Source organism: Callithrix jacchus, chromosome 7, assembly GCF_049354715.1.
Source record: "Callithrix jacchus isolate 240 chromosome 7, calJac240_pri, whole genome shotgun sequence".
NCBI lineage: Eukaryota > Metazoa > Chordata > Mammalia > Primates > Cebidae > Callithrix > Callithrix jacchus.
In genome coordinates, this window is record NC_133508.1 from 23,090,644 (window position 1) to 23,114,119 (window position 23,476).

A 23,476-nucleotide genomic window follows, 5' to 3' on the forward strand; every position below is an offset into this window, starting at 1 on the left:
GTCATTTCAGCCCAACATAAGAGCCTCTGGGGCATGTTCCATAGTGCCCTGCCAGGTTAGCCGAGGCTTGACTGGCCCAGCATGGCAGTCTGACTACTCTCTCTGCCCAATCTCACTTCTTTCCTCTTCCCTGCATAAGCTTTGACCCTGATCAACATGCTAACCCCAAACTGTGTCAGCAACTGGTTGGGCGAGTCACTGTGTGTGAGAGTCAGCAGACTGAGACAACAAATTCAGGCTCCCAAGAATTACAGAGGTGGGACTCTCAGGAATAGGTTTGAAACAGTTATGCACAAAATGTTCAAGAAACCAAGGATGCAATTTCAGAGATGAGCATAAAACAAGAAACTATCAGGAATGAACTGTCAGATTTTGAAAAATCTTCTGGAAAACATCTAGAATGAAAAGGTGAATTGTTGAAATAATTAAAGAATACAGTTGAAGAGAGACTTAGGACTGGATGATATATTTTGAGGAATTCACCCAGAATTGGGCAGAGATGTTTGGAGATGGAAAATGGGAAAGAAAAGTTAAAAATGGGAAGCCAGGATGAGCATGTTAAAGATGTAACGTTCAATAAACAGGACAGAGGTGAGGCGGAAAGAGAAAAGGACTGCAGACCTTCCAGGCCCTGGGGAAGTGCTGCAGGAAAAGCATGCTGGGGAGTGCGCTGGGCAGCACCCCGCGAAAACTGGGAGCAAATGGCTGACGATGTTGGGAAGACAGGGCTACAAATGCTGCCATCAGCAAGCTACAATACACTGCTCAGGTCACTGAACTCCCAAGATGACAAATATCTTCCCCGTTTCTAAGAGAGAAGCAAGATGTGTTCACAACTGGCAGCAGAGGGTCTACTGGGAGCTTGTGTTTAGTCTCATAATCTGATGGTACTTACAGCACTGAGAATATCCAAATACTTTCCAAATTTCCATTGATCACTCCTCCAGAAAAATGGAAAAAAGAGCCGAAGAGCAGACTCAGAACTGAGTGCTCAGAATGTTCTGTTTCACTGTCACTCACAGGGGCACATGAGCATCACCTGGGAGCCTGGTAGAAAGGCGGCCTCCACGGACTCCCTGATGCTCCCTGCCCCTTGGCCCCTCCAGACCCACCCAGAGACAGCCCTGATGAGAGTCTAAGCAGCACTGACCCAACATGGAACCTTTCCTCTTCTGGTGCTATAACCCTCTCCACTCTTTTTTGTTTTTGCTTTTTTTCTTAGCTTTTATGGTCCTTATTTTCTCAGTTTTGCTCTACTGAAGCCTCATCCTTTGAATAGTAACACCAACGTCTCTGACTTCAGGAAAGGATAAGCGGATGTAGTCTGAGGTGGTTTCAAAGTAGTCACATGCTTACACTAAAATCCTTCACTGAAATTTGAGGTGCTTAGCTTATTTAACAGGGAGTTCAGATTCTGGGGTGAAACTTCTGGTTTCAACTAAAGGTATTAATTGTTCCCCAAATAAAAGGATAAAAAAGGAATTTAAGTTATATTGATCATTTTTACCCATTTATTGATTCAGTCACTTTGAAATTAAAAAGTAAATTAAAACACTTTGTTTCAAAAACTATTAAAACATTCAATTGATTCAACTTAAAATAAAATATTCAAGTGATTATCATGCCTCAGCCTTCTGAGCAGCTAGGACTGGAGGCATACCCCACGGCCCCTAGCTAATTTTTTGTAGTTTTAGTAGAGACAGGATTGCACTGTGTTGGCTAGCCTGGTGTTGAACTCCTGGCCTCAAGTGATCCGTCCACCTTGGCCTCCCGAAGCACTGGGATTACAGGTGTGAGCCACCGCAGCCGGTCAATACCTTCCAATTTTAATTAAAGTTGAAGCTGTATGATAACAAAGCTCCCAAAGAATTCAGGTCAGTGGGGGGAAAATCAGTCCATTTAAGAGAAGACGACATTCAAGTTGATTCTTTACCAATTTTGTCCTTTTTGAATGTTCTAACATTGTTTAGCTAATCAGCTGATAATCAACATTATAAGACCTGAGTTTCTTACAGCCTAACAGAAATGTGAAAAGAATATTTACACCAAAACATTATTTTTCCAACTACAAGTAAGAGAAAACCAAATGAAGTAAATGAAATTTATGAAAGTTTGCTGTGCTTCGTATGAATTCTCCATTGGTCTGAGATGATGCTTTCCTTTCTTTGCACAGAGTAGACACTGGGGTAGAATTTGGGCAGGAAATAAAGAATAGAGTATGATACTGGAACTTGGGGGGAAAATCTAATTCCTTATGGCTGAAATCTTCCTAATTCTGCATCAGTACCACAGCCGACCAGAAACCAGGCCCCCTAGTGGATAACAAGAGTTAAGGACCTAACACCACATTAGAATGATTTCAATTTTAGTATATGTGCTGCCGAAGCGAGCACAACACATTAGAATGATTTCAACACTGAGGTGTAGAAAATTGAATACAAGAAAGATATTTAATTAAAAATCTGATTTAGTCACTCATTTAGCACTTTGTATTTTTCCTTTTCTTTTTTTTTATTTTCTGAGACACAGTCTTGCTCTGTTGCCCAGGCTGGAGTGCAGTGGCACAATCTTGGCTCACTGCAACCTCCACTTCCTGGGTTCAAGCGATTCTCATGCCTCAGCCTCCCGAGTAGCTAGGACAACAGGCATGCACCACCAGGCCCAGCTAATTTTTTTTTTTTTTTTTTTTGTATTTTTGATAGAGATGAGGTGTCATGATGTTGGCCAGGCTGGTCTTGAACTCCAGACCTCTGATGATCCACCCGCCTCGGCCTCCTAAAGGGCTGGGATTACAGGTGTGAGCCACCACGCCTGGCCCATTTAGTACTTCTTATATACCAGACATTGCACTGAGCATGTTATAAATATGAATTCGCCTAATTAACACAACACCCAAATGAAGGGGGTACTATTATCCAAACATTATAGGCCAAGAAGTGTTGAGAGTGTAGGTAACTTGCCCAAGGTCATGCCACTGGCCAGGGGCATGGCTGGGACCAGAAAGTGGCTAGCTGGCTCCTAGTCCTTGCTCTTGAAACACCTGCCGCACCACACTGCTGGGAAGGGTGGTTTGTCAGAAAATTAATCTCGGGAAGAATGTATTCAAACATTCAAATAACTAGCAATGTTCTACTTCTCCAGAGGCTGGCCCTGGGGTTATTTTAACCCTCCAGAATATAGTTGCAACTGTGGCTGCATTTCATTAAAACAAAAAACAAAGGAAAAGAGAAAAAAAGGGCTGTCGGGTAACCAAAGCTGTCAGAAAGTCCATGCAATTCACTCTACAGGAGAAACCCTCTATGAGAACCTCTCAATGCCTGATATGCAACTGAATGAGCTGCATTACTTGTCCAGACTTGGAAAGTTCAGAAGCCCAGAGAATTCCAAGGTAAGAGCAACAAGAAGCAAGAAGAAACAGAAGTAGGAACTGACGATCACTACTGAAGCAGGAGACAGACAGTTTCCAAGATAAACCCTAAAAGTACTCTAGGCCCACATAAAGTAGGAATGAAGTCCTGACATATACCTCAAACACCTCTGAGCATCTCAGACCCCAGGGAGAGAAAGACAAGGCATGATAGGCCTCCCTGGGGTTATCAATGAGAGGCCTATGTCCGGTCACACACAATCACACGAGGGCGTGCCAGGCTGAGCTCACTACCCTGTAATGTTCATTAAAATCCTGTAAGGAAGTGGCATAGAAGAACAGCCTGAAGAACATTCAAAGAGAAGCCAGGTTGGCAGAGGGCTAGGCAGCCAGTGCGCACTGTAGCCCTTCTCTGCAGATCAGCATTTACTAAGTACATTACACGTTGGCGTGGCCTTTGCTAACTGCTGCAGTTGTGGTGTTTGATTCGGTGGACCTGAACTTCCTTCAGGAATACCGCCAGCCTGAGCGAGGTCCCGGCCCTGCCCTCAGTGAGTCTAGCAGGGGTCACCCTGAACAGGTCAGTATCAAATAAGCTGTGTGGATGAGGAACCTTTTATGAGGTTTCTGTGGAATTCTCTGATCATGGAATTAACATGGTTACTCTTCACTGTTGCTGTATTTTTAAAAACCTCTTCTATATAAGATTTTGCTGAGATGTACACAAGTGGCATGTTCATATTCAACGGTCAATGTTTGCGTCACCCATACATTTCCTTGTCCTTTTTTTAAATGTAATTTAAAAATGGACAAATTGGCAAAACCAGAAACCAAAACAAATGGTGCTGCAACTGTGGCTGTATTTATACATGGCCTATATTGCTAATTAGCAGCCTATATGGATAATTTTTTAAAGTTCTCTGACGTTCTTGTACGCATCTCAGGTTGTGGCAAGGGTGTTGTTTTATCAGGTCAGGTGTCCTGTGTCTTCCCTGTGGGGAACTCCTTAGAGTCAACTCTGTCGGCTCTTAGTACTAAGACCACTTACATTTCTCCTTGGCAACAGACTCAAAGTATCAAGCATGCTGGTCATCTTGACATGAATGTCTACGCTCATTCCAGGCTCCATTTTGTGCCTTTATCTTTCTGCCTCTTCCTTTTCTTTTTTTCATTTATTCTATCTTGTATTTCCAACTTCTTTGAAGGCCACCTTAAATCCTTTCTGGAATAAGGTCAAGAGTGAATGAATGAATGAATGAATGAACGAACCAACGAACGAAATGCAGGTGCAGAAGCTGAGTTCAGAGATCATCCAAGAGGCAGTTCATAACAAGTTAGGATCTATGTCTCCTGACTTCAACTTAGTGCCCTTTAAATAATTTATATTAATAACGTGATTCGCAATCACCAAGACCCTGCAAATTATATTTAAAATAGTCCGTTTGTAAAAAGAAAAAATACAGATGTTGGATAAAGGAGACTTTTCTGAATAAAGAACACACCAAGAAGATAACAGTTTTGTAGCAGTGGAACAAAAGGAAGTCTTTATACTGTTAAAGCTCCTGGGAGGTGTCAATAGACTTATTTTGATCCCACATTTATTTTATGTAACACTGAGGATATGTCAAATCCCTATGTTAGGTTACAGTAACTACCCCAGAGAAAACATCTCAAATTGTGATTTTTGTAAAGTCAAAGGATGCTAAAATCAAAGTTGTCATCGAGAAGTTGATACTTCAATTGTGTGTCACATTTTATTAGCATGGTATCACAGCCATTTATCAGAACAATATGTTTTCATCAGTCATGAGTTATCACTTTGCTTTGAATGTTCTGAGACAACTGAAAGAAAGTATAAAAAGAATACATAAGCCTGACATCAATTTCCAGAGGGGAAACAAATGAAAAAGTAGACAGTTTAAAAGGTGAAGAGTTAAAAGCTGCAACCTGTAATTCAATTCATTTAAATAACAGAGCCTCTTCTCTTCTCCCTCACAGGTACCGTACTGCCACTTTAAAATTTCCTTTAAAATAAGAGACAGCAGCATAAGCAGTAGAACGAATTTCAAAAGGAATACCTATTATAAAAGATTTATTAGATATTAAGTGAATTTAGAGGCTAACGATTTTAGAAAACAAATTAGAGGCAATACCAAGTTTCAAGAAACAGAATAGAGCTCAAAGATTTTTACAGACTTCATTGCAACCAAAATGCAACTGATCATATTTTCAAAGACTGCAAGAATAAGCAAGAAAGAATCCCAAATATTAGAGCATCATGCACGAAAGTAAAGTAACGCTTTTAGAGGGATGTTTAAACAGACATCTAGGAGCTCACAAGTCCAGACCAGTGCTGCCTTCAAAGCAGATACTTACTAAGTGTGATTGTTTACACTCTGAGAATCCTTTTATTAACGCAGTCAGGGCCTGCAGCACTTTATTTTGAATACTCTTTGTGACAACCAATTTTTACCTTTGGGGGAGTGGGAGCTATGGGAGCTATTTAAGTTAAAAACACAGTGTGATTCTGCTATGAATGGAAGTTTGTACCCCCCAAAATGCTCATCATGGTGAAAGCCTAATCCCCAAGTGACAGTATTGGGCAGTGGGACCTTAGAGAGGCAATTAGGTCATGAGGTTAGCACCCTCATTATGGGATCAGTGCTCTTATTAGAAGTGACAGAAGAGTGCTTTCGATCCTGTCCCACCCACTCTGCCCCTATCAACACACATCAGGATACACTGAGAAGCTGGCTGTCTGCAAACCAGGAAGAACCCGACCATACTGGCACCCTGACCTCAGACTTCCAGCCTCCAGAACTGTAAGAAATGCATTTCTGTCATTTAAGCCACTCACCCAGTCTATGGTTTTTATGACAGCTCAATCTAAGATCCTAAAAGCAACAATGTGTGTGTGTGTTTTAAACACTATTCTAAAGATGATTCCAGGGATGTTGCAACAGCAGACATGTTCATACCATACGACTTTCTCAAGGTGACTTAGTTGTTATGCTATTTTTATACCATAGATGACATCTTGATGATAGTGACGCTACGGCCACCACCACACATTGAGTATCTAATGTGTGGCAGACACTGCTAAATACTTGACATGCATTTTCCTATTTAATCTTTAGAATCCTTATTAGGTATTATTATTATCCCCACAGTATAAAGAAAGAAACTGAGGCTTTGAAGTCCAAGCAAGGTGTGGAGACTCACACCTGTAACCCTAACACTTCAAGAGGCCGAGATGGGAGGATTGCTTGAGCCCAAGAGTTCAAGACCAGCCTGGGCAACATAGCAAAACTCCATCTCTATACAAACATAATTTAAAAAGTTAGCCAGGCATGGTGATGCACGCCTGTGGTCCCAGCTACTTAGGAGGCTGGGGTAGGAGGACTGCTTGAGCCCAGGCAGTTGAGGCTGCAGTGACCTGTGATCACGCCACTGTACTTCAGCCTGGCAAAAGAGCAAGACCCCGTCTCTAAAAAACAACCAAGTCCAGAAGTCACATGGTTAGTAAGTGACAGGGGGGACTGTTCAACACTGGAGTTCATGCTCTTATATTCCATGGTGAAGGAGGTCTTTTACATCTCGGGCTGGGCCTTGGGAACATGTGCTCTACCAGGGAAGCTTGTGCTGGAATTTATTCCATGAGAGAGAGATTGCTGCTCCCAAGGGCAGTCTATTTTATCTCCAGTGATTACCAAGAAACAATGCTCAGGGATGAAAAGGGGGTGAGAAGCAGACCAACACTCACCTTCTAAAATCAGAGAGCTTGCTCTGTACCAGAATGTGAGTGGGGTTGGCCCTGCTGGGGCCAGGACAGAAGAGACCAGTGATAGCAAAATGGAATTTGGAGGTGTCAACTGGATGTATGCTCAGAGGTCAATACCTAATCTCTGGCACAGGTAAAATCTTCTGAAAAGTTGCCAAATCTTAAGCCAAATGATTTTAAATTCAGAGCAGTGATAACTGAAACAGAAGAGTATTTAGGTTAAAATGTTATATAGATAATGAATGACCTTTATAGCATAAGCATGCCTAAAGGTTAACAGCCAGGAATCTGGCCACTGTAATTTTAGGACACTGGGTTAGAAGAGATTTTTATCTGAAATGTGTTCTTCTTGTTCTCTAACTGTATATTTAAATCTTTGGCCTCGCTGAGAAATCGTTATGCATGGTAACCTTCTCAGAGTTTCAAATAAAGATCAAGAAAAATTACCTGGTGGTATTTCTTCAGGATGTTGTGCATTTCGGCCACGTCTTCACTGGTAATGGTCTTGATGACGTATCTTTTGTCATAGGAAGTGTGAAAACGAGCTCCGCTGCGGGCCTGGGAGTCGTTGGGGAGGGGTGCGCTCCTGGTCAGGGAATTCTTCCCGGGTGGGGTAAGAGGGGAAGGAAGCGGGGAAGATAACTAGTTAAAGGTGTGGCTTTCTGATTCCCAGAGCATTTGTTGTCACAAACATTTACGTCTGGAATCAACTGATAAATAGGATGACAACATTTTTACATGCATCGTAACTCACATCGCAAGCCTTTCAGACGAAATGAAAACAGCTTGAATTGTACTATGATTCTAGTATCCTTAAATTGTAGGCAGGCTAATGCCTAGAATTATAATCAAAGTAACTTTAATCACTTTATTCTTCTTTTCAGAGTTGGACAAGATCTCAAAGTTTTCTTCTGAATAAAATTGGGTTCCAGTCATAAAGGAAAATTTTACAGTCACTGAACATTTCCTTACATGACATGTGTGTGCCAAGCATTTTACACAGATTATTTCCCCCAATTCTGGTAACATTCTCATGTAATGGTTACGATTGCGATCATCATTATTTACAGATGAGGAGATGGGGATAAGAGTGGCTTAGCATCTGGGCAAAGGGCACACAGCTAGTAAGGGAGGAGCTAGAATTCTGACTCTGTGGATGGCTCAGGACCCGAGCTCTCAGCTACTACGCAACTAGTAGAGTACTTAACTTGCAGACTGTGCTACCTCTGTGCCCGGGGAGGAGGAGGCAGGAGTCTAGAGAGTGTCTTCTAAAACAGTTCCTTCTTAGGCAATTTGAATTCGGTCCATCTTCCACCCCCTCCCCACCACCAATTTTGAGAACTGCTGATCTCCTGGAGGGTGGACAAGGAGGAGCTCTGATTAGGGGCTCTTCTGACATCATACACTCCAGGATCTGGTTCATGCTAGTGACACTGGCTAGGTAGGTCTATCCTTCTCCTCCCATGTGACTCTTCCATTCAGATCTCCTCTTTCTTACATCCTCCAGGGAGCCTCCTCTTGTCCCAACCTCCCAACACTGGCCGTCTAGGCCACCGGGTCTAGCAAGCCCCGGGCACCCTCATCTCCATCCTTGCTGACTGCTCCTGAGCACTGACTTTCATTTCCTGTCTGGCCCCGAGGAATGGCCTGTGCGGGTTTCAAACACGAACACGCTTTCTCTAACTTCCTCTCTAAAGTGGGCATTCAAAGGCCTCAGTGACAAAATGCTGTCAAGTTAAAGGAACATGGATACCTTCAGAGAGGCAGGTGATAGATAGCTCTGTCCATGGATTTGCAAAAAAAAGAGTCCTTTTCTGTCTAGTTTATTCCAGTCTCCTTATCCTTTCCCTCCTTTCTAGATGAAATCAACAGGACTGAACCATTTAAGGTAGAATCAGATTGCAGCAGTGCAGAGGCTCACGCAGGCCCTACCTATGCCTGAAGAGGAAAGTGCCCCATGAGATAATCCTCATCTTCCAGGATCCTCACCTCACCACCCTGGCATCCCTTGCTGTGTATCACACATTCTGCAATAACACACCTTGATCTAAAAGCAAGCAGGTGCACCTGCCGGATGCAGAGTCAAGGCCACCAAGTAACTGAATTTGCTTTCCTCAGCTTATTAGAAATCTTGAGAGAAGGAAAAAAAATCTACATAATCTTCAGTGAATTTAAATAGCAGAACTTGGCAGTGTTCAAATTATTCTTAAGACAAGCAAAATTTATTAGATAGACTGAGAAGGAAAAAAATGACTTTCAGGATGAAAATGGCTATATTAACAAGAGTTTAATTCTTAATTACATTGTTTTTTTTTTCCCTAAAACATGAACAAGACTCCTTTACACTACTTCCCACTTAGAATAAAAAGGAAGAAAATCAAGTGAATCTCCCCTTGTAGGGTTTTAAATGCTGGCCCCCAAAAGGCAATTATTGCTCTTTGTTAGTGGTCTTACTTTTTTCTCGCAATCACTAATTTGCAAAAGGATATTTCTTCCAAATAAAACAAGAACTCCAGGAACTGTAAGATTGCAAATTATCTTTGGGCATAAAATCAAAGTGGGAACAATCAAGTTTATGAAAGCCAGGTGGAGCAGACCAAGTGGAACAGACCTTAAGCTTTGTCAAACTGACAATACGTGTAAAATAGCTTTGGGGGGGGGTGGAGGGGGGGAATAGTAAAGGAGAACTGTATTCAGCAGAGGATGAAATTCCAGCAGCATCAGTTTCATAGATCGTTTTCTTATGCATATTAGATAGGACAGTATAACATTCTCTCATGGGCCAGTGAGGTGAAAAAAAATCAAAAGCTGCATAGTCAGTGCTTCTCAAACTTAACAAGCAACTGAATCATCCAGGTATGTGAAAGTGTAGATTCAGATCCAGCAGGTCAGGGGTGGGACATTTTCAGAAGTAGACGATGCTGCTGGAGCCGGTCTGCAGACCACACGTGAGAACCAAGGTCTATGGAATGGTGTTTATGCTGTGTTTTGCCAGTGTGCAGCATGTACAGTCTAGTGTATTAGGTACATTATAATCACAGACTTACCGAGACTCATACCTTTCCCATTATAGTCTCTACACCTCTAGTTGAATTAAAATGGGAAACTTTAGAGTTCAGAAGAGTAATTCATGGCATTTACTTTACTAATTAAATAACTGTTTAATAATACTATGTACAAGTACTCATACAATGTATGGAGTTTTATATTTTTATTTTTTGAGACAGGGTCTCACTGTGTTGCCCAGGCTGGAGTGCAGTGGCGCGATCTTAGCTCACTGCAGCCTTAACCTCCTAGGCTCAAACGATTCTTGTGCCTCAGCCTCCTGAGTAGCTGGGATTATAGGTGTATGCCACCAGGCCCAGCTAATTTTTGTATTTTTAATAGAGACAGGGTCTTGCCACGTTAGCCAGGGTGTTCTTGAACTCCTGGCCTCAAGTGATCTGCCTGCCTCAGCCACCCAAAGTGCTGGGATTACAGGCATAAGCCACTGTGCCCAGCCCAACGTATGGGTTTACAAAAAGCTAGAAATGTAAAAGCAAATAATGTAAGAACTCCTTAGCTCAGATACTTATTACCTCTTCCCCAATTTTTTGCCTTTCCTTTCAGGTTCAGAGGCATCGTTATAGTCATGTATGCAGCACTGCATTAGGATACTAGCCATGTCTTCATCCTGGGACAGAACACTTTAAAAATTCTAATATTGAATCTGTCTCAAATCACCATTTTAATCATCACATGAGTAGCCCAACCCACACTATCTGAATATTTCTAAGATTCATGGATATCAAATAACCAATGAAGCTAGGAACACTGTGTCAAAACATAGAATGTACCTTTCATATCACTATGAACATAAAAATACATAAATCAAATGTATTAAAAGCCTTATCTGATAAGACAAGCAGGAAATCAAAAGAGTTAATGCAATTTTACACAAAATGCCTGATCCTTGGAATGATTCTAAGGCCTGGAAAATTCCAACTCTTTATTTTATATTTATTTTCACAATATTCCTGTAAGAGTGGAAAAGCCAGGTCCATTTTCCTACCTGAAGATAAAGAAACTAGTGTACAACGGAGCCAAGCAATATGTCTAACATTTCATGTCTAAAGCTTCCTCTGAGCTAACCAAAAAGGGTAATTTACAAAGAAAAGACTAAACTTCTGCCATTAAAATCACGATCATGACTTTTTAGAGCCTTTAAAATAAAGTAAAATTGTTTATATATTTTTATTATTATTATTTACTTTCCTGCCGTCTCCTAAGACATGAAGCAGACATGTGTTTTTAAAGCAACACAAGCCAAGTGCAGTGGCTCATGAGTGTAGTCCCAGCGCTTTGGGTTGCTGAGGCCGTGGGATCACCTGAGCCCAAGGGTTGGAGATCAGCCTGGGCAACATGGTGAAACCCCGTCTCTGCTACAAATACAAAAATTAGCCAGGTGTGGTGGCACGCACCTGTAATTCCAGCTACTCAGGAGGCTGAGGCACGAGAATTGTTTGAACCTGGGAGGCAGAGGTTGCAGTGAGCCGAGATCGCACCATTGCACTCCAGTCTGAGCAACACAGTGAGGCACTATAGTTTTTACACCTCTAGTTCAATTAAAATGGGAAACTTTATAGTTCAGAATAATAATTCATGGCATTTACTTTACTAACTAAAGAAGTGTTTAATAATACTATGTACAAGTACCCACACAACGTATGGGGTCTATATATATATATATATATATATATATTTTTTTTTTTTTTTTTTTTTGTCTCAAAAAAATAAAAATAAAAAATAAAGGCAGCACAGTGTAATGGTAAGGATACTGGTCTGGGATCCAGAACATTCATCAGTTCTTGTAGATAGGATTTAGCCTTTTTGAGCCTCAGTTTCCAAGTCTATAAAGTGATGGAGAATAAGCCTGGGGAGAGGATGGGCTGAATTAGACTACCTTGGATCTTTTATGACTCTAAAAATGGATTTACTCGAAGATACGACTCTGCTCTAGAAACTGCTGTAAAGCATGGACCTCAGAAGGTGACTCAGAACAAGCATCCCAAGAAAAAGGGTCCAATCAGAGGACAGTACAAGCATCACCTCAGCCGAGATGAAGGAGAAGATGCAGTGAAAATAACACTTCACAGATTCTAGATGTATTCAGGACGACATCAGCTAGAATGAGCACATGAGCTCAGGGAAGGAGGTCTTGTATTTTTAACATAGTCACTATGCTGCCTCAAAACAGTCTATCTACCAACACTGAATAAGAAATTCTTTGGTGTGCTTAAAGTTCTGTCATCAAAAAAAAAAAAAAAAAGACACAGCATGATGTTGGATGCTTAGCCAAGTTGGGGAATCCCCTGAGGGAAACGGAGCTTGGGAATGACCTTCAGGTGCTCCTAAGGGGTCCCTCCATGTATAAATAAATTTCAAAGAGCATTCAAGTTGGAAGCAACCTTGGAGATGATTCCAAAACACACAATATACAGACAGGAAAACAAACCCAAAGAGCAGAAATGACTTGCCCAACTCAGTTCTCCAAATCAGGTGGGCTGATGTACACGGAGTGCCCTGCAGGGGCCCCGCCCAGAGCCTCTATCTCCCCCTGCCATGCTGCTTCCTCGCCTGGGCGCTAGAGGACAGTGGGCATTATAAAGGGGCAGTCGATTTCTCCATAGTAACAAATACCTTCTAATGCCAATTTAGAGTGTGAGCCACCTGGCACAAAATCAAACCTGTCTTTAGGTTTTCAGTTTTGCCAAGTAAACTGTGTAGAAAATATCATCAATAACAGCCACAGTGCTAATGCAGTCCAGAGTCTGTTATTTACACTTTATTAACATGTGTACACAGCTATCTGAACTCATTCTAGGACTGTTCACTACTTTACATTAACTGAGCAGGAAGAGTAGGAGCTGTCTTCTCTCCAAGCAGGAGCTGAGACAGATGTGTTTGTGGAATAAGCCTTTGAGACAGGAAGACTGTGCTGCTAAGCCCTGGACCCAGAGTCAGACACTCACACAGAATAAAAACAGGGCTCAAGGAGGACAAGCACTTAGCATTTCCTTTGAGTCCTGTAGACTGTGGTGACGATGTCAACCCTAAGAATTCTTCACATTTCTGACCATGTGGCACACTGCATCATGTCTATTTAAATTCGTTTATGTGGTCTGAGATTGCTGGAGGTTTTCATTTTCCTCCTGTCACGGGTTTCTGCCTTTAGAAGACTGTCTCATCTACTTTTTTTGCTTAAAACTGCATGGATTTTCCTCACAAAGAATGCCAAGTTTGAAAGGAGCAATCTTTTATACTGGGGCTGCTGAATTCTGGGTTACTCTATACTCTAATGCACTCTATACATTACTAAGCTGAGGGGAAAAAAAACAAGAAAAAAAGAAATTAAGATGAAATTTGCAAGTTAAGACCAGCTCTGCATGGAAAAAAGAAGCCCTAGCAGAAGACACCACTTAGAAAAATTCTTTCTCACATCACCTAATTTAAAAGGGCAAGTCTGAGATGAAGCTGATCCTACCTAAGGCCTTAAAAAACACCTTATAGAGGGTTAGTTTAGTCCCTTCATCTCCAAAGTAAAATATTCACTTTCTGAAACATTTACCCTTATCTATCCATCTGTCTTCATGAGAAAGCAGCCAGATAAAATTACCCAGTGAAATCCACCCGGGCTTTGGAGAGACTTACTCTCATTAAAAAACAAATTCCTTGTCATGGACATACTTGGAGAGTTACATGGTCTGCAATAAAGTGACATTATTTAAATTCAAAATTGGGGCTGGGTGCAGTGGCTTATACCTATAATCCTAGCACTTCGGGAGGCCAAGGTAGGAGGATCACTTGAGGCCAGGAGTGTGGGACCAGCCTGGGCAACACAGTAAGAGTCTGTGTCTACAAAGTATTAAAAAATTAGCCAGATATGGTGGTGCATGCCTGTAATTCTAGCTACAAGGCTGAAGTTGTAGGATCGCTTGAGCCCAGGAGTTTGAGGCCGCAGTGAGCCATGACTGCATCGCTGCATTCCAGCCTAATTCACAGAGACTCTGTTAAAAAATAAAAACAGACAGACAAAATTGGGGATTCTGAATCTATTAGTTCAAAAGGGACAATAAGTTATTTCCTAAAGCCTCAATAGTAACTTAGATGTTAAAAGGAGAATTTAAAATTTCACAGAGAAGTTTCAGGTTGAAAATTCCCACCCCACAAGGTCCTTCTTCTATTTCTGGCCCCTGCTCACTTCCCTGTGACCTCTCAAACCAGAGATGCGCAAAGGACAAAGATGGTAACAAAACAGAATGGACCCAGGAAGCAGCCTGGGAGTGTCGAGGTGACCCCTCCCAAAAGCAATGGGCTGAAGTCAAGGCTTTGAGTCCCCCCTCCAACTCCCCCTTCCCACCTCCCTTACTCTGTTATCTGATTATCTGCAAAGAACGACAGCTGGACTTAATGGTCTCCAAGCTTCCTGCTCATTCTTCTAATTATTATTCTGCTGTCAGTTTGTAGAGACTTAGGAAATGGAAGATGATTTACTATTAGTTTATGGAGGAAAAATCTAACGACAAACACGCACAAACAGCAAAAATATGCTTTCTTCAATGGCTATTCTTTTTCTCCTATCCATTTGATAGTTTCATATTATAAATTACGAAATTATTTAAAGTCACCAGTTCTAAATAAAAATACTGATACCATAACCCATCCCCCAAAAAAGAGCAGCCAAAGTCAACTTTGGGAAAAAATGTCTCAATGAATAAATTAAACTAGTTTCAAACTCCAAACATTCTTCTTCCTTAACAGCTTGAGATATGACTCACATACCATACGATTCACCTATTTAAAGTATACAGTTCAATAGCTTTTACCGTATTCACCAAATCATGCAACCATGACCACAATCATTTTTAGAGCATTTTCATGATTCCAAAAAGAAACCCCAAACCTATCTGCAATCACTCCCATTCCTTCCCCTACCACCCAGCCCAAGAAGGCCACTGATCTCTGTCTCTATATATCTGCCCATTCTGGTCATTTCATATAGATGTAATCATACAGTACACAGGTGTCTGTGATTGGCCCAAACACTGATCTCGCAAGTGCCCTAGACACACTCATCCACCATGAGGTGATGCACTATGCCAGCCACAGCCCCTGGGCTGTCTCTGGACAAGTGCTCCCTATTCAGGCCAGCACCCATACACGATTGCAGTGGACACATCACAGCCAATAAACGCTGCTTCTAAGTTTGTTCATCGCATAGTCAGGGAGCCAGAGAAAAACGAACAGTTGGACAAACATTCAAGTTCTAGGGCAAAGCTGTGATATGCAGGGCAAGTAAGAGTACAACAATTTAGTTCATTTTTGCATATTTTGCAACTTGGTGAATGAACATACTATTTCCAAGATGTTTCCTATCTTACACTACCTTAGCTCAAACCTCAAAAGCTGTGTTTGAGGCTCTGGTGCTATCTCGGTCCTCTCAGCAGCAAATAAAAGAATATAATGAGACATAAAGCTCCCTCTTCAATACCTTCATATATTTGTAACTGGAAATTTATTGTCCTTTCCCTTAAGAAAAGGATTAATGAGCCAAGATTGCGCCACTGCACTCCAGCCTGGGCAGCAAGAGCGGGACTTCTCCAAAAAAAAAAAAAAAAAAAGCAAAGGATTAATGGTGCTGTCCTTTCCCGCTTCCTCTAAATGTCTGTGCTGAAAATGTTTATTTCCGCAGTCGGAGGTCCAGGATTAGTGGAGCCCCCAGAAGAGGGAAGGAAACATAAATGTCAATTTAATTAGCTCATTCTTACCACCAATCTTTTATATCTCTCATAAAAGTGTCCTCATTTAGTAAGTTACTTTTCCATGCATTTTTTAAACAGCCAAGCATTCTGCATATTTAATTCTTTTGAACTAATCATATAAGTCTTGTATAATTTCTTTTCCACTTTGATAGTCATTTGTATACATTCTGCTAAAAATCAGGTATGAAAAGTTTTTATTTTTAGTTGAAGAAGAGGCCACTTTAAACTTTGCCAAGCTCAAATGTGTAAAGCCACCCTCATATAAGGGTGTGTGTCAATGCTGTGCAGAAGATCTCACATGATAGCCACTTCCTCATGGTGGCATAGTAATACATTCAGAGACCTGACAGCTGGGGGACCTCAGAGAGCACTGCGTTTCTCTCCTCATTTTACAGATGAGGAAACTGAGACCCACCAAGGGTGAATGAGTGTCTCATGGTCATAGCATCAGTCACTGAAGATCAAAGACTCAACCAGACGCGTAACTTCCCGGAAATATTCTTTTCCCCAACCCTAGCTACCTGTTTCATGGACTTGAAACCTGGAAACCAGTCACTGCCCTGCTGACAGCTCAGGATTACGATTACATGCCTGGAATCACACAGCCCAGGAGACAGGAGCAACTTGCCCAGAGAAGGCTGCTTTCTGGATCTGCAGTTGACATATCTGAGTGAGCACAGATGGTCCTCTGAACTCGCCAGAGAGTTAAAGACCAGCATGTGAATTTGAACATCATCATCAAGGATTTATTAAATGCCCACTGTGTTGAAAGCCCTGTCTTAAGCTCTTGGGGAATTTCAAAGAAAGTCTAAGCTGTGATCTCAGGCGAAGAATGGCTTTCATTATAGAGGGGAGCAAAACACAGTGCAATTTAGCACTTATCAATAATGAAACAACTTATCAGAAAAAAAAGAATATAAAAATGAAAGGCAATGACCAACAGGGAAAGGAGCAGAGTTGCAGAAACTTCACAAAATGCCATGAGATCCTCTTTTGAAATCTCAGGCTGCTGTTTGACGATGGAGATTAAAATGATAGGGACTTGTCCCCAAGACTCATGGTAAACCAACATAGCATTTAACCTGGAGAGAAGCACCCAGTGGCAAGGATGACTGGCTGTCAGCTCTCTGTCAAAAGCCACGAGGCAAAACCCAAAGCAGGTCTGAGGCGGGAAACACAGGCGAACAGGAAGCTAGGGTCTCTGGTGAGGGCAGGTGGCAATGGGAACAGTAATTTGCTCAGCTTGTAAAAAGGACCTCAAAGAAAGAAAGAAATGCCTGATGACCCTGATGGGCCTGAGGGAGCTTCCCCCGTATCCAATCGGAGAGGGGCCTCCCTTGGGACTCAGCCCCAGTTCGCGTCTGTGTGGGATGGAATTTCCTTCCAGGGCAACTAACCTGTGAGGAGAAACGGAGCAAACCCGACAGGCAACGACTGGTGACAAAGGGATGAGAGTGCTTAGGCGTTCAAGAGGCAAGCACAGGGGTGATGGTGCAGGCTGAGTGTTAGGAGCTGGACCAAGGAGGAGTCCCACAAGCATGTCTGTGCCAATCCACCCCCAGCTGGACCTCTGCTCCTGACCTCTTCCAGAGTTGTGGACCAGGATGCCCAATGTGGGCCACAGGCCTTACCTGGGTATCCCACCCCCACCATCAGTCAACAGGTCAAAAACCCAACTCCATCTTCCTTGCTATCCACCTGCAGCCCCAAACTTCCCTTCCTCCGTGACTGGCATCCCTGCTCTCTCAGCCTCTCAGGTCCCAATGCCTCTGTGGCTCTTGTCCTTTGCCATTGGCCACCGAACCTGTGAGTTTATTTCTCTCAATGTCCTTTGAAGGTGCTCCATACTTTACATGGTGGACGACAGAGGGTTGGCTCACTGGGATATTTCATAACCTCCTGATTTCCTCATCTCCCTTCTATGCATTCTATAAATTACCATGCAGTTATCTTTAGAAAATACAGACCTCAGCTGGGTGCATCGGCTCACGCCTGTAATCCCAATACTTTGGGAGGCTAAGGTGGATGGATCACTTGAGCCCAGGAGTTCAACACCAGCCTGGGCAACATGGCAAAACCTGTATCTACAAAAAAAAAAAACACCAAAATTCAGCTGGGCACAGCAGCACGTGCCTGTAGTCCAGGTACTCAGGGGGCTGAGGTGGCAGGATCAAGCGAGTACAGGAGGTAGAGGGATTCTGTCTCGAAAAGAAAAAAGAAAAGAAAAGAAAAAGAAAATATGGACTTCATGACATTGCCATTCCCCTGAACAAAACCCACAGGGCTGCTCGCTTGCAGTAGAATCAGCCCAGTGCCCCTGTGTCCTTATGTATCTTGTTATTTTAACATCTTTATCTCCCACCATTCTGCCACCATCCAAATTCCTTCACATTTCATGGGCTCTCCCTGCCTTCTGCTTGGGCCCAGAGGGTTCACTTCTCTTCAAATTCCCCGTCAGCCCTCCCTCATGTTCTTCCACAAGCATTTCTTATTTACTTACTTATTTTTCATGTTTTTAGAGACGGGGGTCTCACTATCTTGCTCAGGCTGGTCTCAAATTCCTGGGCTCAAGAGATCCTCCTGCCTTGGCCACCTGAGTAGCTGGGATTGCAGGTGTGACCACCGCCCTGACCACAAATCTTTCTTAAGTCCCTCCTGAGCCAAGCATTGTGCTAAACAGCAGACAGGCAACCAGGAAACACAGACACTACTCCTGCCCTCAGGCAGTTTAAAGTCAAAGCGAGAGATCTACCAGCCAAAGACAGTTTCACAGGACAGACTTGATACTCTAAAGGCAGAGTTCTTGGCCCTCCCCTCCAACTTCAAGTATAGTATACACTGAAGGTCTTAACACCTTAGAATTTTATTTTTAAAATTGAAGTAAGAACATCAGAAGTTTAAAATATTAGCTCTTAATTATTTTAAAATTAGAATTCTCTGTTACAAACAAGAAAGGGCATCAGATGTGAATAATGAGGGATTCTAATTCGGGAGACAAAGTAGGAGAAAAGGAAACCTGGTATTATCCTCCAAAGTGAACATGAGGCCTCACTTTCAAATGTGTGGTCTATTTAGGTTTAACAGCTTCGGCTCCCTCCTGCATTACTTTTTGGTTTCTGGGAGGGAAGCCTCTCTACCAGCTCCGAAACATAACTGAAGCCTCTACTTGACTTCCCAAGGCTGATTAAGGTTCTTCATAAAAATCTGCACCCCTTTCCAGTTTCTCTGGGTCTGAGCATAAGAGATGAACATATGAGCTTAGGAGACTGGAAAGAGTGGGACAGATTTTCATGAAGAATGTTAAAAATCAAGATGCTGGGTTTCTGTAAATCCTGTTAGCATCTAACACAGAATCTGGTATGTAGTAGTTTTTAAAGAAAGTGATGCTTCACCCTTTTCTCTCTTTTGCATTCCCTAAAACGTCTAGCACAGAGCCTGACATGTGGTAGACAGAAATAAATACTTTGATTTGGTAATTATGCATGACATCCCAAACCTAAGAGTAATCAAGGCTTAAGGGGACAGTGGTAATGGTAGACATAAGACTGCAGCTATAATCACAGAAGAGGCCTCCCAGGCAGCATTCACCCTGAAACAAACCCTAAAAGTATGACGATGGACATCACATTGGCCAAACGATGATCAGAACATAATTCAACTCTGAGCATTATTACAAACCCATTATGCAACTCTAAAATGCCGTAATGAATTGGAGAAAGTTCTGAATCTAGAAGTATTGGTTACATGCACGTGTGTGAGCACACACACATGGAGACACACAGAGGTTTACATATGTATGTTACACGGAACTGTTATTAACAATGAATATTCTAGAACTGTGCTTTGAATTTGTCTTCAAGGAAATGACATTTTTAAAAGATACTCCAGAAATTGAAACCAGAGGAAAGATAAAAATATTTACTGAGAGCAGGAATGTTTTCATTTCATTATCCTTTTCATTTATCTTAAAATTTTTTTTTATGACGTGTAAATTCACTAGTAGGGGTCAATTACGTAGGTTACTTGCTATGTTCTACTTTAATCAGAGTGGTCTCCACGGACCAATACCTACTTCTTTCAGGTATATCAAAAAGGTGGTCACACAAACAAGACAAGTCAGGACCATTTACCCACCTGGCTGAATGGAAAGGTCTGAATATGAAATAAACCAGACGATGGAGCTCCTAACTGCCACACTGATTTAGAGCCGCCTGTCCAAAATGCAAGCACTTTGGAAAAATAAACACAGCAGGCAATGCCTGGTCTCCTTTTGCTATTCAGTGTCCTCCAAAAGACTATGAGTGCCTAGGTCACTGGTCCTACTTTCCAAGTCAGTTGGGAAAGAGTATTCAAAACACAGTTCACATTGATAAGCTCAGAAAAAGAGTTTGGTTTTTTTTGAAATACAGTCTTCAGTAGCCGGTACTCAGGAGTGACAGAGGCGGCCGGTGGGAGACTCCACTCAGCAAAGGCACATTAGCAAACTCTGCGAGAGGAAACGAGGCTGCTTTTAGTCATTTTTTGCCACATGTGCCAAATGATATCTGTTACTTGGACTGGGAATGAGGACTGAACTGTCTGGGCAGTGACAAGGTGCCAAGCATCTAGAGCCCCAGGTCCTGGCCCCTGACCATCTTCCACCTGAATCCTGCAGTACACAGGGGTCTGCAAGGTAACCCTGGAGCCAGTGTTGTCACAATTGCCCTCCTTTTTTCCAAACTAAGCAGCCAACAGACTAGGATACAGCCCCAGATTTACGATCCTGTCTTCTGCTGGAACTCAGGGTCCCTGACCCTGCTGAAGAATTTTTTAAGAGATATAGACACTAGGAAGGAAATACAGGAACGAGGAGAGAAGAAAAGTATACCTCTGGAGTACTAAAGTGACTCTGAATGCATACTTTTTCTTTCTTTCTTTTAAAATAGAAATACAGTTGCCAAAGAGAAAGCAGCAATTTAAATGCCAGAAGCAGCAGGCAGAGCTAAGGAAAGGAGTGTTCGAATGATTAATCACACTCACAACACTCTCCTCAACGGGGAGCTCTCATGTGAAGAGTTTAACGGACTTGCCAATTAGTTACTTGTGAATCATCCTCCATTTGCCTAATTTCCCTTCAAAGTTTGTACTCAGCAATTTGCACTGACTTCAAGATAACTTACAAAGTTCTGTTTGTAGGGTGAAAAAAAAAAGGAAGGAAAACCAGTTCATGCCTTTGCACTTCAGCAACAAAATTGGTCATTTGAGGAAATTTTAAAAACTACCTTTCTCTGCTCTACTATGGAACTCAGAACATAATGGGTTCATTTTGGATCTCGCTTGACAGAATTGATTATGACAAGAAATAGACTTCATTTCAATAATGAATTGAGGAATCTAACAGGTAAGATGCATGGGCCCTCAAAAGTCAGTTTCTGCAAAATGCCAGTGAAATTGTTTTATTAAAACAAAAACCAACCCAACAAGAAAAGGATGTGGACAGAAAGAGGAACACACTGGTGTTCAGCTTTTCTTAAGGCAGAGGAGATTTTCTTAACACACTGAACGTATCTGCTGTTAATTCCTATTTTACAAAGTACCTAGTTAATTTTCATATGGCCTCTTTAAATGAAGTAATGGTTCTAAAATGATACAGAATTATTCATTTTAATTCATGCAAACTTTTTACTATTCCAATAATTACTTGTTAAAAGTTAATTATTTTTACAGCAGTAAATTTCAAGTCCATAATTGTGATCTAAATTCTCTCTTAAAAATTAAGCCCCAAAGCCAGGTGCACTGGCTCATGCTCTGGGAGGATGGCTTAAGGCCAAAAGTTTGAGACCAGCCTGGGTAATTTTAGTGAGACCCCATCTCTACACTCCCCTTGCAAAAAAACAACAAACAAACCCCCAAATTAGCTGGGCATGGTGGTGCACACCTGTGGTCCTAGCTACTCTGGAGGCTGGGGTGGGAAGATCACTTGAGCCCAGCAGTTTGAGGCTGCAGTGGATTATGATCGCACCTGTACTGCACTTCAGCCTGGGTGACAGAGCAAGACTGACCTTGTCTTGAGGAAAAAAAAGAAATGCCTTAACAGGAGCGTTGGCTCCCGTGCAGTTTTAATAGCAAATGAGCAACCACATCCTTCCCGTCCCACTAGCCAGCCCTCAGCTCTCCTGTGTACACAGACCCTCAGCTCAGGGTCTGGACCTCCCTGCAAACCACAATCCCAGGACCTCATGAGACAATGTCACTGGCAGCCCAGTCAGCACTGGCTTTTCCAAACATGGCACCTCTCATGCCTGAGAGAGCCCATGAGAAATTCCTGGAACTTTTTGGCAATAGTACGGAGAGGGCAGTGGGAGCACAGATCTTTAGGAAAGTGTGCTAACTAAACTTCGTTTGCTTCAGGGACCCTATTCTTTAGAGGAAAATACAGGGAAAGCAGTGACAGTACTCAATTTGTAGTCACCCAGGGTGGCAATGTGTCACTTATCACAGGATAAATTAAGATATTAAATTGAGGGCAAATTAGAGAAAGTGTTTACTAGATTTCAAGGGACTTAATAAGTCAGTACGGGTTGAGCATACCTTATCTGAAATGCCTGGAGTCTGTCATATTTCAGATTTTTTCCAGATTTCAGAATATTTGCATAGATAATGAGATATCTTAGGGATGGGACCCAAGTCTGAACACAAAATTTATCTATTTCATATACATCTTATACACACAACCTGAAGGTAATTTTATACAATATTTGAAATAACTGTACATGAAACAAAGACTGTGTTGAGCACTTAACTGTGAAATTTTCCACTTGTGGCATCATGTTGATGATCAGAAAACGTTGGATTTTGAAGCTTTTGGGATTTCAGATTTTCTGATCAGGATGCACAACCTGTCCCTTGGATTTTCACTTTAAAAAAATCCTTAGCATTTAATTTGGCTTGCTATATGAAACTTAGGTAACCAATATCAAGCCCTTTCTTAGAAAAAGATGATCATGGCCCAACAGTTATTTAAAAAGTTAAAATAGATGTTTAAAAGTTAGAATGAAGAACCAGGCCTGTGTAGGGAGGAGGGCAGCAGTGCACATTTTTATGTGGTGGGAACCAAGACCAAGAGGAAGATGTGCCGCAGCAGACGCCCAGGATGTTGGGCTCCCGGTGCTGACCACAGCTCTATGGTCACTCCACAGTCCTGCACTGCAGTGCAGAAAGGATGGCTGCTGACAAAAATGCTGCACCCAGAGTCTGACCAACTTGAAAAGCAGCAAATCAGCAAGAAAACGATTCCTGAGAGTCCTAAGTAGCCTCTACAAAGTCAGAAAACATGCACACTCATACAGGCTACTGACGTGTCTGACAGCAGAAATTAATAAGCAGCTCTGCTAGCAGAACCTTTCTACCTGGAAATGAGAGTATTCTATAAAACCCTCACATGCTTAGTCTCCTTCTAAAGAACAATAATTTATTTTCCTACTGACTTTTATACCGAAATCATATGTGTAGAGGTCGCCAGTCAAGAGAAGACTTTTTTACTTCAGA

The 23,476-nt window shown here is 42.1% G+C and overlaps 1 protein-coding gene across 4 annotated transcripts in view; it reads right to left on the bottom strand.

Annotated features, from left to right (window-relative positions):
* Positions 1–23,476, bottom strand: part of PIP4K2A (phosphatidylinositol-5-phosphate 4-kinase type 2 alpha) — a 175,221-nt gene that overhangs the window by 45,490 nt on the left and 106,255 nt on the right. For 3 of the 4 annotated variants that reach the window (XM_002750093.6, XM_035306939.3, XM_035306940.3), the window contains exon 4: positions 7,596–7,748. The exons of the other annotated variant lie outside the window; for it this stretch is intronic. In XM_002750093.6, coding sequence (XP_002750139.1) covers positions 7,596–7,748 — 153 coding nt within the window. The remainder of the gene's footprint in view (positions 1–7,595; positions 7,749–23,476) is intronic. 4 annotated transcript variants of the gene reach the window in all.